Genomic DNA, 17,499 nt, shown 5'->3' with positions numbered 1-17,499 from the left:
AGGGTGAGATTGGCAAGTTATTCATTTCTTTATTTTGTCTTTGTAAATAATTAACACCATGTTAAAAAAAAAGAAAGGGTTGTAAATAAACAGTTCTTTGACTCCGAGCAAGGCTGCCTCATGTTATGAGCTTGTTTTGGGTTCCTATCAAAGCCCCAGCTACAGTTGATCCTCTGTCCCTGGTGAACACAAATGCTTTGATGAAAGAGCAACACTATCCTGAATTGGTAAACAGATTATTAGTCAGTCATGCAGCGTTTGGATTCTAACAGGGTACATAGATAGTATCACAGAGCATACTGCATTTGCAAGCTAACTAGAGGTCTTTACATACGAATTTGCCTTCTGGGGGCTATGTTTGCAGCATTATGAATATATTTGGCATGAAATGTCGGATGCTACAGGATAGAGACCTTGAAAGCTACAAGTTGTCAAAGAACATTGTATTTATATAAGGTGTGCCCCAAACTGCCATGTGTATCACTTCAGCAGTCCCAAGAAGTTCTTTGTGGATTGAACGTTCATCAGTGATCAAAACAGTACTTGTAAAGAGCTCCAGTGTTTACATTCTTTTTGCACTGACCAAGCTGAAACAATTCTATAACAGAGACTGTCTTTTGTGAGTAGGACTCTTAACACATAACAGTTAAATTGCACTTGCTAGTCTCACTTCCTTGTTATGTCAGGCAGGGGTGGAGACCGTCAAATCTAGGGGGTCAAATGTAGCCCTCCAAACCTTTCTATTTGGTCCTTGAGAATTTCCCCTGGCCACACCTTTTCCCTCAAGGCCTCATTCCCTGAGTTCTTTTGCCTGGATGCAATGTGTTCTTGAACTGTGTTAATCCTCTGCTCACTTTTGCCTGAGGCTGTGCCCAATTTTGTCCCCAGTGGCATGCGGCGTTCGGAAGGCTGCCCATGAAAAAATGTGGACCTTGGTCTGGAATAAGTTCTACAAGCTTGCTATACGTGTTTATTGTAACCTATAAAGAAGCCAATGTGGCAGGATCTATATCAGGCATAGGCAAACTCGGCCCTCCAGATGTTTTGGGACTACAACTCCCATCATCCCTAGCTAACAGGCCCAGTGGTCAGGGATGATGGGAGTTGTAGTCCCAAAGCATTTGGAGGGCAGAGTTTGCCTATGCTTGATCTATATGCATATGGAAGAGGGTCAGCCCTACCAGCAGAAGCTAGTGTGGCAGAGCTATGGAACCAATCCAGTTCACTTCTACACTATGTGTAATGTGGGGCAGGGACATCTTTTCCTTCATCTCAACCCACAAAATGTATTGGGTCAGCCTTGCATGCATAGAATCCCTTGTGACCTAAGCACATAAGGAGTAGGGAAGGACACAGCCCTAATCTCTTCCCTCACCCCCCACCCCTATAATTATTTCACGTTCTTGGGTTGAAAAATATCAGTTTTAAAAAAGTTCCATAATGTCCAAATTCTAACAAACGTCAAAATAAAGGGCGAAGGGGAATAGAAATAGAAGATATAAAGAGCTACTGCGCTCAAGTCCTAGTTATGTGGTTCCTGTGGGCACCTGGTTCGCCACTGCGAGAACAATGCTGGACTAGATGTGCCTCTGGTCTGATCCAGCAGAGTTCTTAGATGTTCACATGTAAAGCCCTGGCCTGTACATGGGGATGACAGTGGAAACGAGTGCAAAGCAGGGCTGCGGATCAGAAGAGGGCAGTGGCTTCAAAAATAAGGTTGGGAAGATGGAAAGGGGGGTTAATAGTTGCTTAGTGGGAAGCGAGGAGATTAATGTGGGGAGAGTGGCGGAGGAGTTGGTGAGTAAGGGGGCAGAACCTTTTGCCCAGGCATGCCAGTGACAGAATCATTTCCTGAAGAAAAAAAAAACATCCATACACTCTGTATAGTTATAGTTACCTCCGTAAAGGAGCATTTTCCTCAATATCTTCTAAAGTCTCCAGTGAAGACCTTTGGGAAATCAACCGACGTCTGTGAAGGAAAAAAAACAAAACAATTAAATACTAAAACCATATGCAATTTTTGCCCCAACCTTGATAAATAGCAACACACTTTTTAAAACAAAACTGAGCTGAACTGGGCTAATTAAAAATAGCAATACAGTGGGTGCTTGGGTTGCGAACATGATCCGTGCAGGAGGCATGTTCGCAACCCGCAGCGTTTGCAACCTGCAACGCCGCGTCTGCGCACGCATGGGTTGTGATCTGGTGTTTCTGCGCATGCGCAAAGCGTGATTTAGTGCTTCTGCGCATGCGCCGAAACCCGGAAGTAACCCGTTCTGGTACTTCTGGGTTCGGCGCAGTGCGCAACCTGAAGCATCTGTAACCCAAGGTATGACTGTATAAAATACTTTTCTGCTTCTTAGATTTCTTCACACTTCTCTTCACCATAAACAAGGCTATCATGCAAGAGAAGTTATATTGCAAGATTTCAAATGATCTTGGGCAAATATTCACTACTTCAAACCCCCAGTTTGATCTAAGTGTTTTAAAAGTAAACACTTGTTGCCCAGATTCCAGCCTGTGGATCTGTATGTGCATAGTACATACCATATAAAAACCAGTTCTCCTGTCTTCAGGCTTTTCAAACTGCTACTGAGGTTTTTCCTATGCAACCTGCATAGGTGGGCAACCTGCAGCCCAGGAGCATAGCTGTCAACTTTTCCCTTTTCTTGCAAGGAATCCTATTCGGAATAAGGGAATTTCCCTTTAAAAAGGGGGAAAGTTGACAGCTATGCCCAGGAGACGCATGTGGCCCCTGACATCATTTTCTGTGGAATCCAATGTCATCTTAAACTTTCATTTGAGTTTCTTCCTTCCTGTTTGTTTCCTCTTGTTTGTCCTGGTTTCTGAGATCTTAAGATTAGGATCATAAGATCCTGGATCAGGCCAACCACCCTTCTAGTCCAGCATTCTCTTCTCACAATTGCCAACTAGATGTCTGTGGGAAGGCTGCAAACAGACCCAAATACAACCGAATACAACAGTACTCTTCCCACTTGCAGAATTATTTACACCAGAAAACAAGATGCCCTTTTCTGTTGTATGAGAAAAAAAGATTTCACATTATGACTCTGGAATCTCAAACTCAGCAGCAGCTTGCAGCCCTGGGGCCAAATTATGACCCCTTGCAGGTTGCCAGGTGAAAGAGTTGTCACTCACTATCTTCAGCTCACGTTGCTCGCCTTCCTGTTCCCTATATGTCCTCTCTGCTTTTGGATTATCTTTGAAGCAGGAGCAACAACAAAAGGACCAGGAGAAAAAATGGAGAGAGGAAGGTGGCCACATCACAGAGGAGACAAGAAGAAAGGGAAGGGGAAGCTATGGTGGCAAGGGTGAGGGGACATGACTGAAAGGACGTAAGATCTTCCTTGGAAACTAGGCCTGCTGCCCTGATGACTCAATATTTTTTAAGCATACATGCTTAAGCTTCAATAATTTGAAGGGGGGAATGCAGCAAGATAAAATCAATTATAGAAAAAAACAAGTATCATACAATGAACATACAATAGATTGTATCAGATTGCATAATAAAAACAAAGCAAAGCAAAACAGAACAAAACAAAACAAGAGCTATAATCAAATTGCCTAGGAGGGAAGTTGGAGAGACTTAGAAGTTTGTTATCTCTTGCAGAAGAATCAAAAGGTATTACCACATTTCAGATAGCATAAATAGCTTCCTGTTAACAGGGTTATACAAATAAGACCACACTAATTATTAGATATTTATATACACACAAATACACATGCACAGAAATACAGCTAATGCCATCTCTTTCATTATCTGCATTAGTTATTTGATTTGTTTACAGCTAACTTGGAATCTCTGAAACATTATTCTATTAATTTATCTCTTCCTGGTACTGAGGATTTTCTGTTATGTTCTTAAACTTCTTTATTCTTTTGTTTTGGTAACTGCTTTGGGGATCTTTGTTAGAGCTGAAAGAAGGTTTGTAAATATTTAAAACCACGATACATTCATGGAGGAGAAACAATAAATAAACCATTAAAATTTTAGAATGCACATGCCCCCAAAGTTGAGGGGGAATAGTAACATCTTGTACACCTATTGTGTTGTCCAAAATCATAGTCTGCCAGCTACAACATGTATATCATTTCTTTGCCAATGTAAATTCACCTCTGATGTAATTTGAATTGGATTTGTAATGTTTAAAAACAAAAACAGAATTGGATTCATATACTTCCCTTTATTTTGTTGTGACACTAACCTTGTGTTTAGGGTTTTAAATAAATGAACGAACACACACACACACACACACACACACACACACACAACATCTAGTGCTAATTTTATTCTGATGTAAGATTTCTTACTAAAGACTTTAGTCACTGGCTATGCTGGCTCACTGGAAGGACAGATCCTGAAGCTGAGGCTCCAATACTTTGGCCACCTCATGAGAAGAGAAGACTCCCTGGAAAAGACCCTGATGTTGGGAAAGATTGAGGGCACAAGGAGAAGGGGACGACAGAGGACGAGATGGCTGGACAGTGTTCTCGAAGCTACTAACATGAGTTTGACCAAACTGCGGGAGGCAGTGGAAGACAGGAGTGCCTGGCGTGCTCTGGTCCATGGGGTCACAAAGAGTCGGACACGACGAAACAACAACAACAATGCTAGCTGGGGCTAATGGGAGTTGGAATCAAACAACATCTGGAGGGCATTGTGTTGGCTACCCCTGGTGTAGGATGAAGCCTGCCAAATTCAGACACAGCCCACTGGGATGTTCTAAAGGGAACAGCACAATAATTCATCTCAGCAGGACTTACACAGAAGCATTTTCTTATGGACTGTTTCACAGTGATCAATGTGTATGTTTAAAATTGAAGAAAGCCAGGCTGGTCTTCGCTTACTGCACGGATGAGGAACCTTTTGCCCTCCAGATGTTGCTGAACTACAACTCCTATCATCCTTGGCCACTGGCCATTCTTGCTAGGGTTGATGGGAGTTGTAGTCCATCTGGTTCCTCACTTTAGTGGGTAGCTAGCGTGCAGAAGAGTTGTGGGAAACTCAACATCTTTTTTGTTTTTAAATAAAGCAGATTTAACAGACGTTCTGAAGAAGATACCAAAAGACCTGCTCTTATTTCATGACTACAGTAACTGTGCATTAATCATGCAGCTCCATCTAATGCAATTTATTTCTGGATGCATTTAGCCTTTGGCTCATCCCCTTGTTGGCTTAGAAGAATACATCATTCTTTTATACAAGTGAGCTTCTCATCCAGCATTTCGTACTGTCTTTCCACCTATAAGCATACAAATGCCTCTTCCCCCGAAGGATGATGTCACTGAATTTTTAACCTGAGGTCTATTTTTAGTGCTATGCTTTTGAGCTCTAAAAAAATTCTCCAGTGACCTAGCAACTGATGAAAACTGTGATAATAGAGAAAGAGCTCCCAAAATACATGAAATTAAGACTCCCTGGCAGTCAAATGCTTTGGTTTCATCCCCTTCCCATGCCAACAGCTTTTTCTCCTCACTTTGTTGGTGTGGAAAATTAACATTTTTTTACCCTCTTTGCAAATGGAATCGTCTCTCTCTCTCTCTCTCTCTCTCTCTCTCATTATGGTGGTGAGGAAAAGAAAATACAAGGCAGCACAGTGTGACAATACAAACATGAATGGTAGTGGAAAGGCCCCCTCAGCAGCACTCCTCTTTGGCTCAAATAAATTAACTGCCATGAATTATGTTTTGTTGGCTTATGGTTTGTTTGGAGGAACAGGATGGGTTTTATTCTTCTGGTCTGTTCATAGCATTTTATTTTAATTTTAATTTTAATTGTTTTCAATAAGTACTGCCCAGAAAAGTGCCACAGAAATATTTAAATAAATTAAATAATAATAATAATAATAATAATAATAATAATAATAATAATGTATTTATTTATTATTTATATTTTAAAAGTTAATCTGTTATATGCAAAACTATTCAACACAGTGTTTTTAACGCATGTTTTCCATGTCTCAGCCACTGGTGTTACCAAAAAGGGGCAGCTGCTGAAGAGGTGGAAAATTAAGCCTGGCATTTGTTTTTACAACTTGCTGCATTCTGTTTACAGACACTTATTCACAGGGCCATTTTTCTCACACTCTGGAAATTCCTGTTTTCTTATATCATATCATGGATTGTTGTGCTCTTTGTAAACCAGAGCTTTTATTGCTTTTGTTTTGAAAACTGCTGCTGTTTTATCCTAGGCAATGTAACAGACTAACCAAGTCTACTCAAAAGTAAGTCTTGCTGAATTCAATGGGGGTTACTCTAAAATAGGTGGGATTAGAATTTTAGCCTACTATACTGAAAAGCCAGAATATGAAACAACGTATCTTTTACTGCTGTTTTGCACTAAATAATCCACTAAATAAATCAACATTACAACTAAGAGCCAACAAGGCAAATTCCAATGAAATCATGGATAAATGAGGTGATAAGTCACTGCCTCATAAATAATGTTGTAAAAAGTAGGATTAACATTGACCTCACAGAAATTGTGAGCCTGTCCACATGGTAACTGGGTAGTAACAACAACAACAAACAACAACAGCAACAGCTTGACAATCCAATGTGCACAACTAGTTGCCTACTAGCTCATGTGGTGCCACTTACCCTTCCAAATTTCCTCCTGTTATATACTAGACAGGCGCTGTCCCTGTTGCCTTTTCAGCGCCTACCGAAGACCTTCCTCTTTCAACAAACCTTTTAACTGGAAATCCTTATCCCACAGTCTGCATCTGTATTGGTTCTATTTTAATTGTTTTTTTAATACAGTGGACGCTCGGGTTGCGAACGTGATCCGTGCAGGAGGTGCGTTCGCAACCCGCACCGCTGCATCTGCGCACGTGCATGACGCAATTCGGCGCTTCTGCGCATGCCCAAAGCACAATCTTGTGCTTCTGCACATGCGTGAGCGCCAAAACCCAGAAGTAACCCGTTGCGGTACTTCCGGGTTTGGTGCGTTCATATCCTTCAGGGAGCGCAACCCAAGGTATGACTGCATATGGAATTGTTTTTAAATGTTTGTCTTTGGTTGTATCCAATGTAGCACTAAGTAACTGATTCTGTTGCTGTACAGATTTACGCTTGTGCCATGTTTACTGGGAAGACCCCAGAGTACGCAACAAAGAAGCCTCCTCTTTGAAGAGTGTAAAACACTGCTTGTATATTTTAGGCCCATTTGTATTAAAAACGAGCCCTACCACAGGCACACAAGACCAAGTCTGTCAAAAAGTTAAGCAGCAGAAGATCTGCCAGCACATCAACCTGCTCCATTGTAGAGAAGGAATGGAGAACATCCCAAGAGTCACAATCCTCATGGAGATGTGAAAATACTAAAGAAAAGAGTTTTAGTGGCAGCCAAGATAGATCTACTCCATTTATCAGGAGTTAATTCCTCTTTAGTGATGATAGTGCAAGACTGTGCCACCAAAGCATCTAAAGTAGAAGCACAGATACAGCTGCACATGGAAGAACAACACCTTTCTTGCCCTTTTAATGTAATTAATTTTATATGTGAAAACAATCGCCGTTTTAAGCCACACACATGAGGGTGTAGATCTGACCCCTGCCTCCTGAACAGCATATTCCATGCCCTAGTCTCAAGCAGAAGAAACAGAAGCAAAGAAAAAAGGAGCACTTGTTCCAGTCAAATTAACTGCATTACATGAACTACACAAAAGGGCAAGAGGTTCATTAAAATGTGTCACAAAAACAACACTTCAAGGGCTCTTTCAACACATACATGGGAGCTTTGCTGCAAAGAAGAAAGAATGTTTGAACAATAAAAGCACTGTTTACTAGGATTATGCCTATAAAGCATAGTTTCATTGCTGCAGTTGCCATATCTCACTGAAGGAGTGATTCATTGGCAGCCCAGCCCAGCCCAGCAGAAGTCACAGAGTGTGCATCATTAACAGCAACTTTAAAAAAAATAAAAATAAAAATACCCAGTGTTTTAAAAATGCCTACCAATGTGCTGTAAATTCTATTCCATCCTTTTCCCTTAATGACAAAACCAAAGTGTTTTATGCAGTTTATTTTTGGGAATATAAAGTGAACAGTTTTCACTGATTACCAGTGGTGTTTGGTCACCCATACATGCCTCTAGTTTCACAAGAATTATAACTGTTTGTACAATTCCTCAACCAATTAACTCACAATGTAAGTTACAAATAGCAAACCTCAGGTCTCCTCAGATGAGGAGCAGGATCCTCCAGCATATTTCCATTCTGCCAATTATCCCAGATCTGGACATCCTAACCCCAGGACTGGAACTGTCTGGTTACATATCCCTCCTGCGTCTCTCCCAGGGCCATAGGAGCAAAAGAGACGGTGAGTAAAGCAGGACCTTTGGACTCAGCAGCTCCAGGACCCATGTAGCTGCACACAAGGCTACTCTGGAGGAGGAAAAGCACATGGGAAACACCTGCTAAGATCAGGGCCTGACCAAGAACCAGGAAAGTATGGAGTCTCCAGATCCTTCTTAAGGTCCATGTCTGAGCTGCTTAATTGTTGAAGCAACAGCTCTTATTCAATCTCCAGCTTGCCTGATAGAGGGGAATGGACAAGCAGCTTGTGCCAATTGTGCCTTGTTGGCTACTGCAAGCACTAAACTTCTCCGTCTGCTCTACCCAAAGCCAAGTATATGAAAATACTGCACTGTTTGGATCTTCAAAAAATTCTCACTCTACTCCTGCCAATATGCTCACAGAAATGCTGCAGAGTTGTTCAGAAAGATTATCTAAGTAAGCATCAGGAAATGTCAACAGGGGGAAATGATTTCAAGTCAGTCATGTGCCTATAATTAGGCTACATTATTGAGAACAAGCTGCAACATGGATGAAGATAAAGAAAGACTTCTATGAGAAAGGGACAAAGGATCCCTGTTTTGTTTTTAATCACCTGTTGTAAAGGTAAAGGTAAAGGTACCCCTGACCATTAGGTCCAGTCACGGACGACTCTGGGGTTGCACGCTCATCTCGCTCTATAGGCCAAGGGAGCTGGCGTTTGTCCGCAGACAGCTTCCAGGTCATGTGGCCAGCATGACTAAGCCACTTCTGGCGAACCAGAGCAGCGCACGGAAACGCCATTTACCTTCCTGCCGCAGCAGTACCTATTTATCTACTTGCACTTTGACATGCTTTCAAACTGCTAGGTTGGCAGAAGCAGGGACCGAATAATGGGAGCTCACCCCGTCACGGGGATCTAACCACTGAACTTCCAATCGGCAAGCACTAGGCTCAGAGGTTTAGACCACAGCGCCACCCGCATCCCTTAATCACCTGTTGACTATATACCAAATGAATCCTGTTATACAATGAACAGGACTTTCCATTCACTAGAAATTATGAATCAAACTACTTTGTCCTAAAGCAGTGTGATATGATCAGGTTAACATGGAACAAAAGCTACCCGTCTCCTTTTATTTAAGTTTTGTTTTCTCTCCAGTGTTCTCAGATTAAATAACAAATTTTCCATACACACCCATACATACACAATTGGCTTCACCTTGGTTTTTTATGGTATGGTAGATAGCCACAGGCTGCATTCATACTCCAATTTATTCTGTTTTACTGCCATTACCCTAACTGCTTTTTGCGCAATTTATTTGAGCTTTCATCTGAAGTAAAAGCAACTTCTGTAAAAACTAATGGAATTTAACGGAATACAGTATAGCACTAATTTAATACTTATATCTGTGCTATTTGATTTCAGAAAAACTCTGCTTGCAGCTTCTGAAACTTGGAAAAATCACATGAGGCAAACTTTCCCGCCTTTGTGATGAGCTGTGGGTGGCACAATGGCGCATGCTGCACTCCTGGCTCATACTTATTTATTTGTCTGATGAGGAAGTGTGGGCCAGTGTTTCAACACAGAAAGTCATACCAAGCAGGTAAAGCCTGGAAGAATGGCAGAAATTAGAGGAAGAGGGACAGCATGGAGGAATGACATGTGTGAATGACATTTATCACAACATGGCAGCATAGCATTTGAGATGTGGCGGAACAGGCACGCGCAGCGTGAAAGGAACTTTAGAAAGCAGGATGGAAACGCTAGCTTTATAATCAGTTAAACTAATGCAATGAATTCCACGTGTGAATGAAGCCAACAGTCTGACTGTCCGGTAGGGGTAAGCAAGGATCCTCTTTGACAACCAGCAAAGCAAGCTATTGTAAATTAGGAGAGCTGGTCTATTTTCTTCTTTTATGCTCACATTAAGTCACACTTGGCCAACACAGCCGTAAGCTCCTGTTGCTCAAGAGCCTATAAGCTTAGGTGGTATCAGTGGCGGAGCTTCATGCTCCGGCAGTGGGAGAGCAGGCGGGGTCGGGGCTGGTGCGCGTCCTGGTGGCGTGGCACACCACCTGTGGGGACGGGGCGCTCAGCGCGGGTGGGTGGCCAACCGCGATGGCACCCTACTGGGATAGCGCTGCCGGGGGCAGTGCGCTCCCCCCGCACATCTCTTCCTCCGCCAGTGGGTGGTATATCTGCACACGTGCACATTACTACCACTTTTATGAAAGGCTGTATGAACAATTTTTCGCGATGCAATTTCTTCTGTCTTGTTCCAAGTCAAAAAAATGAAGAGCATCCTGACCCCAACACCACACCCACACCTACTGTTCTGGTCTTCCTTTATCATTCTTACAGCTGTCTACCAGCACAATATTGCTCCCTGAGCTAGTCAGGACAATACAACTGTATCTTTCAAAATCTGGTGCTGTGGCAAGATGTTAGCAGCCAGTATTACAGATATTGAGTCCTGGGATGAGGAGCTCACAGAGCTAGTATCACATAGGCACAAGGACCAGTGGAACTTCCACTTCAGCCTGCTATAATGGGGAAAGTTTGACCAGTGCTTAGTACAATTTCCACAAGACTCTTTTAAGTCCTAGCCTTGAAAAACAGAAGAAACCATCTCCTACCACACATTTAAAAAGTGCTTTGTTACTGCAGAACTGTTTACAAGGATGCTGGCACTGGCCTTTCATGCCAACATGAAAGCATCTTTCACTGAAAGATAATCCATAAAGAAAGCTGAACTTTTCAAAGAGATCTGAGTAGAAGCGAAGAGGGAAAAGGTCACTTTTAAGAATTATACATTTGTTTTTGTCCTTTGAAGCAGACAAAGATGCTGGTAGCTACTTCCAGTTTTTCCTCCCCCCAAACTGCAGTGGGTATTATATATCCACTATATAAATGAGTTCCACCTCCTATTTCTTTTAGCAGAAGAGGTTCAACTTTGTGCCTTTTAAAGACAACAACAACAACACTGAAAATAAAGCTGAAATGGCAATGGTGTTCAGATCATTCCACCAGTGCAAGATGCATTCATTGTACAAAGACAGCAAATGTGCATTTGGTTCATTCCTTCTTCCTACTTGTACATACACTTCTGTTTAACCCTCTTCAATGTTTTAAGACAATTCTGTAAAATACAGTTTATGTCGTGCTATAGTCCTGAATAGTTTTTTCACTGGTATTAAGTTAGAATTTTGCAGATGAAACACAAGGACTTCCAGAAACTAAAACTTGAGTTATGACTACAAGTGCTACAAATATTGAGCACTTAATTTTATTTATAGACCACTTTTCACCTATATAATCATAAAGCACAAAACCTCCTAGAAAGCTGTAAGCCACTGTACACAGCTATAGCTCACAGGCAGGATGCAAAGGCTTTCCTGTGACTATTGTGATGAGGAGAAGGGATACTATGAGAAGAAAACAGAATTGCTGTACAGTGGAACCTTGGGTTACGTACCGTCCTCCTTACAAACGCTTTGGGTAACGAGCTCTGCTAACCCGCAAGTAGGTCTCCTGGTAGCGAACTTTGCCCCAGGATGCGAGTGGAATTCACATGGCGGCGGCGCGGCGGCAGGTTAAGAATGGTTTCGGGTTAAGAACAGACCTCCGGAACGAATTAAGTTCATAACCGGAGGTACCACTGTACAGAAATAAGGAAGAAGATTGGGTTAACAAAATGAAACCACATTCCAGTGATCCCCATTGAAGAACTTGAAGAAAAGTAGGTGGAGAGAGATCTCTTACACCTCCCACATATTCCTCAGTGTTTTCTGATTCAAAACAGGAGATACTGGGAATGATGAGAAGGATGCATTTTTTTAGCCTACCTCAAAGTAAATGTACTCACCTTTTGCATTCTCATGTTTATATATGTCATTTGAGATTAAGGACAATGGGCATGATGCAGGACACTGCAAAGGACTGGCTATTCCCTGTTCTCCTAGTTATTACCAATAAATAAAAGACTGGTGGACTGGATCCAGACAATATCTGTTCATTACCAGCTTAAGTCTTGATACGAACCACTAGGTTTAAATGACTACAGACGCTTAGTGTTGTCTGATTACACAGGCATTATTTGGTTAGGCATATGGGACCCAAATACTCCCTTATTTTGTTAAGTTAAGTAGATATTTTTTTTTTTAAAAAAAGAATATGAAAGCACATCACAACAATCTCATCTGGTGAGTGAAGTCATCCTTATACTCACTTCTCAGGACTAATTCCAGTCATTATAATTTGATTTATACACATTACTAATGTAATGTATGTTCAAAGGCAGACTGGACAGTGGTAAAATCATCTTATTACATGTTGGCGAGGAAGAAGCAATGATTACTCTCTACAATTATACTGACACAGCAATGACAGTGTTTACATCATTGTTTGGATGAGATTCCGTTTCTAAATTGGGAACAGAGCATCTCGAAACAATGCTGTATACAGTTATATGTATGTTACATCACAAAAGCTTGGGTAGACCTGAGGTTTCCAAAATGAGCCTGCTAATCTATGAAAGAAATACGGTAAGTATATTTAAACCTACTATAAACAAGCTTCATTTAGAGATTAACAGCCCCTGAACGTGATTCAGCCTAGAGTTTGCATACACAACCCAGGAACAACCCTGAGGCTGCAGTAAGTTCGAAGTGAGATTGATTTGGGGCAAAGGAATGGGGAAGTGATCACGAGCTCCCTCACTTCAGCTATGCTGAAGTTCATCAGAAGACAAGCAAATATGTAAACATCAGCAGGATTTTTCCATCTTGAAAACCGATTTCACGGTTCCAGAAAATTCAGACAATAATATAGTGAAGGAGTAACATAGACCCCTCTCTCCCACCACGTAGACAGCCTCTATAATCAAGTGAGTCTTCCACGTGAACAGTTTATCATAAATTTTATTTATTCATACATACATACATACATACATACATACATACATACCCCACCCATCTGCCTGGGTTTCCCCAGCCCCTCTGGGCGGTTCACAACAGAATAATAAAAACACAATAAAATATCAAATATTTAAAACTTCCCTAAACACAGCTGCCTTCAGGTGTCTTCTATAAGTCAGGTAGTTGTTTATTTCCTTGACATCTGATGGGAGGGCGTTCCACAGGGTGGGCACCACTACTGAGAAGGCCATCTGTCTGGTTTCCCGTAACCTCACTTTTCGCAGTGAGGGAACCACCGGAAGGTCCTTGGAGCTGGACCTCAATGTCCAGGCTGAATGAAGGGGGTGGAGACACTCCTTCAGGTATACAGTGGTACCTTGGTTTACGAACTTAATCCATTCCGGAAGTCCATTCTTAAACCAAAGCGTTCTTAAACCAAAGCATGCTTTCCCATAGCAGCGGGGGGCTCAATTTACAAATGGAACACACTCAACAGAAAGCAGAACATGTTCTGCTTCAAAGGCAAAGTTCACAAACCAAAATACCTACTTCTGGGTTTGCAGCGTTCTTAATCCAAGTTGTTCATATACTAAGCCAGGGGTCAGCAAACTTTTTCAGCAGGGGGCCGGTCTACTGTCCCTCAGACCTTGTAGGAGGCCAGACTATATTTTGAAAAAAAATGAATGAATTCCTATGCCTCACAAATAACCCAGAGATGCATTTTAAATAAAAGCACACATTCTACTCATGTAAAAACACGCTGATTCCCGGACCGTCCGCGGGCCGCATTTAGAAGACGACTGGGCCGCATCCGGCCCCCGGGCCTTAGTTTGGGGACCCCTGTACTAAGCTGTTCTTAAACCAAGGTGCCACTGTACAGAGGTCCAATGTGTAATATTCTGCCCTCCATCACTGCCCATGTTTTGAGGGAGAGAAATAATGTGAAATGAGCAGCTACATGATTGGGTCATGTTGCTCATTCAAATTACCATATATATTTGTGTATAAGCAGACTTTTTCAGCACATTTTTTATGCTGAAAAAGCCCCCCTCGGCTTATACTCGAGTGAGAGTTTGCTGCTGCTGCTGCTGCTGCTGCTGCTGCTGCTGCTGCTGCTTGTGCCGCCGCCACTCCTCTGCCAAGTGCAGCTCCTGTGCCTGCCCTTGCGAGCGGCAGAGGCTGTTGCCGGTGGAGGAGGAGGAATGACCAGCCCAAAAGAAGCTCTTTCGGGCTGCTTGTTCTTCCTCTGCTGCTGCCGCCACCAGCCTCTGCCTCTCGGCAGCACCCTAGTTAGGCAGGGGCTTGTACTCGAGTCAATAAGTTTTCCCAGTTTTTTGTGCTAAAATTAGGTGCTCAGCTTATATTCGGGTCGGCTTATACATGAGTATATACAGTATTTCAATACGGCCCCTGTGAACATGTGACTATGGGTGAAATGTAGATTCAGAGTTGGCCTGATGTTAGATCTGCCAGTTTATTAATTCATGTAACTGTCAGCACCCTTCTTGCATTGGTGGGGAAACATTTTTATTCCAAAATGTAAGCCACTCTACATTCAAAAAAGTACCTAAGCAGTGTACAGAAACAGAATATAAAATATAATGCAGAACACAAAAAAGCATTAAAACATATTTGTGTGTGGACAGGGGGGTCAGTTTGGATCAGCTTGCTTTTGTTTTATTATGTATTTTGTGTTCTCTGTTTTGTATTTTCATGTTGTGAATCACGCCTATAATCTTTGGATGAAGGGTGGTATACAAATTTAATAAATAATAAATAAAATCATAATGAAAATTTGAAGAAATAGACTAACTTGGAAAGCCATGGTAAAAGAAAAAAGTGGTTTCCTTCACTTCTAAGGGAAGAGAAATCCAGGGGAAGCATGGAGTTAATAGTGCTCACAGAAATGAAGGTTAACTGGCAAATAGCACAGCTTAACTAACTAGTCTATTTATTATGGCCAAGACCAACAGTAACAAGTGTACAGTAGTCCCTTTTCCTTTTATGCATGTTGTAATATAATTTTCAGGTTTTGGTAGCCATCTGCAGAGATCAGAACACATCTCCAGATGCAGCTAGTAGCTTTTACAGTGTGGTCATCTCAGTGTTGACAACAACCCCCATAATCTTCATAGTTAAGAAATCCTGGGATGTTTTGTCTTGACAGACCATCCTAATTGTTAATCATGCATTTGCTCTGCCAATTCCCTTATCAGTGGATGCATATCTAGTCCTTCAGTTTATGAGACTCAGCAGAACTTTCTAACAAGCTGAATGAAGCCTTAGAACCTCTCTGCACAAATGAACATCAGACTGAAAGGAATGTTTAAGCTGTACGGTCTTAATTCATACAATGTTCTGTTTGTTTTCCTTTCCTTTCTCCCATTAATAGGTTTATTTTTATTTGCTACCTAGATTCATAGATATGCTTTCCCTTCCTGAAAGAGGGATACAAATAAAGATTTGGCTCACTCCCATCCCTCTTAATGTCTTTACAAGGTTTGCCTTCCTCAGGCAGCAAATTGTGAATTACACTGAGTCAGAGTATTATCAACCCTGAAGCACACCACTAAAGAAAAAATCTATACTTGGCAACTTCATTGCTGTCACAATATGCAATGAATAATGTGAGATTATAAACTCTGGGATGCTTCCTGATTAAATGGACCTAAACTTGTATTTTTGTTTTACAAAACTAGACTGACAAAAGAAAGCATAAAATGTGGATGATAAAGTTTTCAAGGGACATGTACCGGTACTTCAATCTTTTGGAAGATAGCAACACATGTTTTTATTTTTGACATTTTTTATTGTTAAATCTCGTCAAGTTGTTTTATGGGGAAGTGATCTGTAAATAAAATAAACAAATAAATAATTTCCCACTAACGTTTACCCAGAGAATTTCCAAACCAGCACTATGCTTTCTGTACCTACTAAATTTGGGAGGCTGCCAATGCTGGGGTGGAAACAGCAGATAGATAAAGTGGCTGGTGCTACATGTTATGACTATGTGTACAGGCCATTTCCAGCAGATTCCACATGCTGTTTGGAATGGGTACACCCATTACTCAAGATAAAGGTAAAGGGACCCCTGACCATTAGGTCCAGTCGTGTCCGACTCTGGGGTTGCGGCGCTCATCTTGTGTTACTGGCCAAGGGAGCCGGCGTACAGCTTCCGGGTCATGTGGCCAGCATGACAAAGCCGCTTCTGGCGAAGCAGAGCAGCACACGGAAACGCAGTTTACCTTCCCGCCGGAGCGGTACCTATTTATCTACTTGCACTTTGACGTGGTTTCAAACTGCTAGGTGGGCAGGAGCTGGGACTGAGCAACGGGAGCTCACCCCGTCGCGGGGATTCGAAGCTGACCTTTTGATCAGTAAGCCCTAGGCTCTGTGGTTTAACCCACAGCGCCACCCGCGTCCTATACTCAAGATAGTTTTCTGCTAATGCAATGTGGTTACAGATTGTTTATTTCTCATTCAGGGAGAAATTCTGAATTAATACTGTTTCAGAATGACAGCAAAGTGAAAAAGAAGATGAAGTTGAGAAGAAATGGATATGGGAAGATTTAAAATTTTTGCCTCTGGAGGTTCCTAGAAATATGCAAAAACTGTTATAGTGGAGTTCCATATGATTTGGTTTAACCTAACTAAGGTCTTTAACTGTGATGGTTAAGGTTTCAGAGGCCTGGTAGCAAATATGCTTTGCATTATGTGATCTCACTGCTTTGCAAGTTTCAGGCATTTCTTATTTAACTTATTCAGCCTTACCCTCAACAGGTTAGTCTTGACCGTGATGGTAAACCCATGCCTTGATTAAAAAACACATGCACACAGAAAGGTAAATATCATGGGGAAACTGGGCTACAGCCCTTGTTCCAGAGGTACTAGATTTCTATTTGCAGAATATTTCTTTATGGAGGACATTCAGTCTTGTGAGTTCCCAGATGTAGTCTGAAGTTGGTATAGTACAGGAAAAGAGGGTTACCACATCACTGAGAACTAGGTCTAGAGCAGGGATCCCTAAACTAAGGCCTGGGGGCTGGATGCGCCCCAATCATCTTCTAAATCCGGCCCGCGGACAGTCTGGGAATCAGCATGTTTTTACATGAGTGTAATGTGTTCTTTGAAGTGAGAGCTGGACCATCAAGAAGGCTGATCGCCGAAGAATTGATGCTTTTGAATTATGGTGCTGGAGGAGACTCTTGAGAGTCCCATGGACTGCAAGAAGATCAAACCTATCAATTCTCAAAGAAATCAGCCCTGAGTGCTCACTAGAAGG

At 41.9% G+C, this 17,499-nt stretch overlaps 1 protein-coding gene across 2 annotated transcripts in view; it reads right to left on the bottom strand.

Moving 5' to 3' along the window:
* Positions 1-17,499, bottom strand: part of CABLES1 (Cdk5 and Abl enzyme substrate 1) — a 49,822-nt gene that overhangs the window by 19,536 nt on the left and 12,787 nt on the right. For both annotated transcript variants that reach the window (XM_033155032.1, XM_033155033.1), the window contains exon 2: positions 1,898-1,969. In XM_033155032.1, the coding sequence (XP_033010923.1) occupies positions 1,898-1,969 (72 nt within the window). The remainder of the gene's footprint in view (positions 1-1,897; positions 1,970-17,499) is intronic.

Source organism: Lacerta agilis, chromosome 7, assembly GCF_009819535.1.
Source record: "Lacerta agilis isolate rLacAgi1 chromosome 7, rLacAgi1.pri, whole genome shotgun sequence".
In the NCBI taxonomy this organism is placed as follows: Eukaryota; Metazoa; Chordata; class Lepidosauria; order Squamata; family Lacertidae; genus Lacerta; species Lacerta agilis.
Note: the sequence above shows the minus strand (reverse complement) of the source record. Positions and strands in the feature narration are given on the sequence as shown.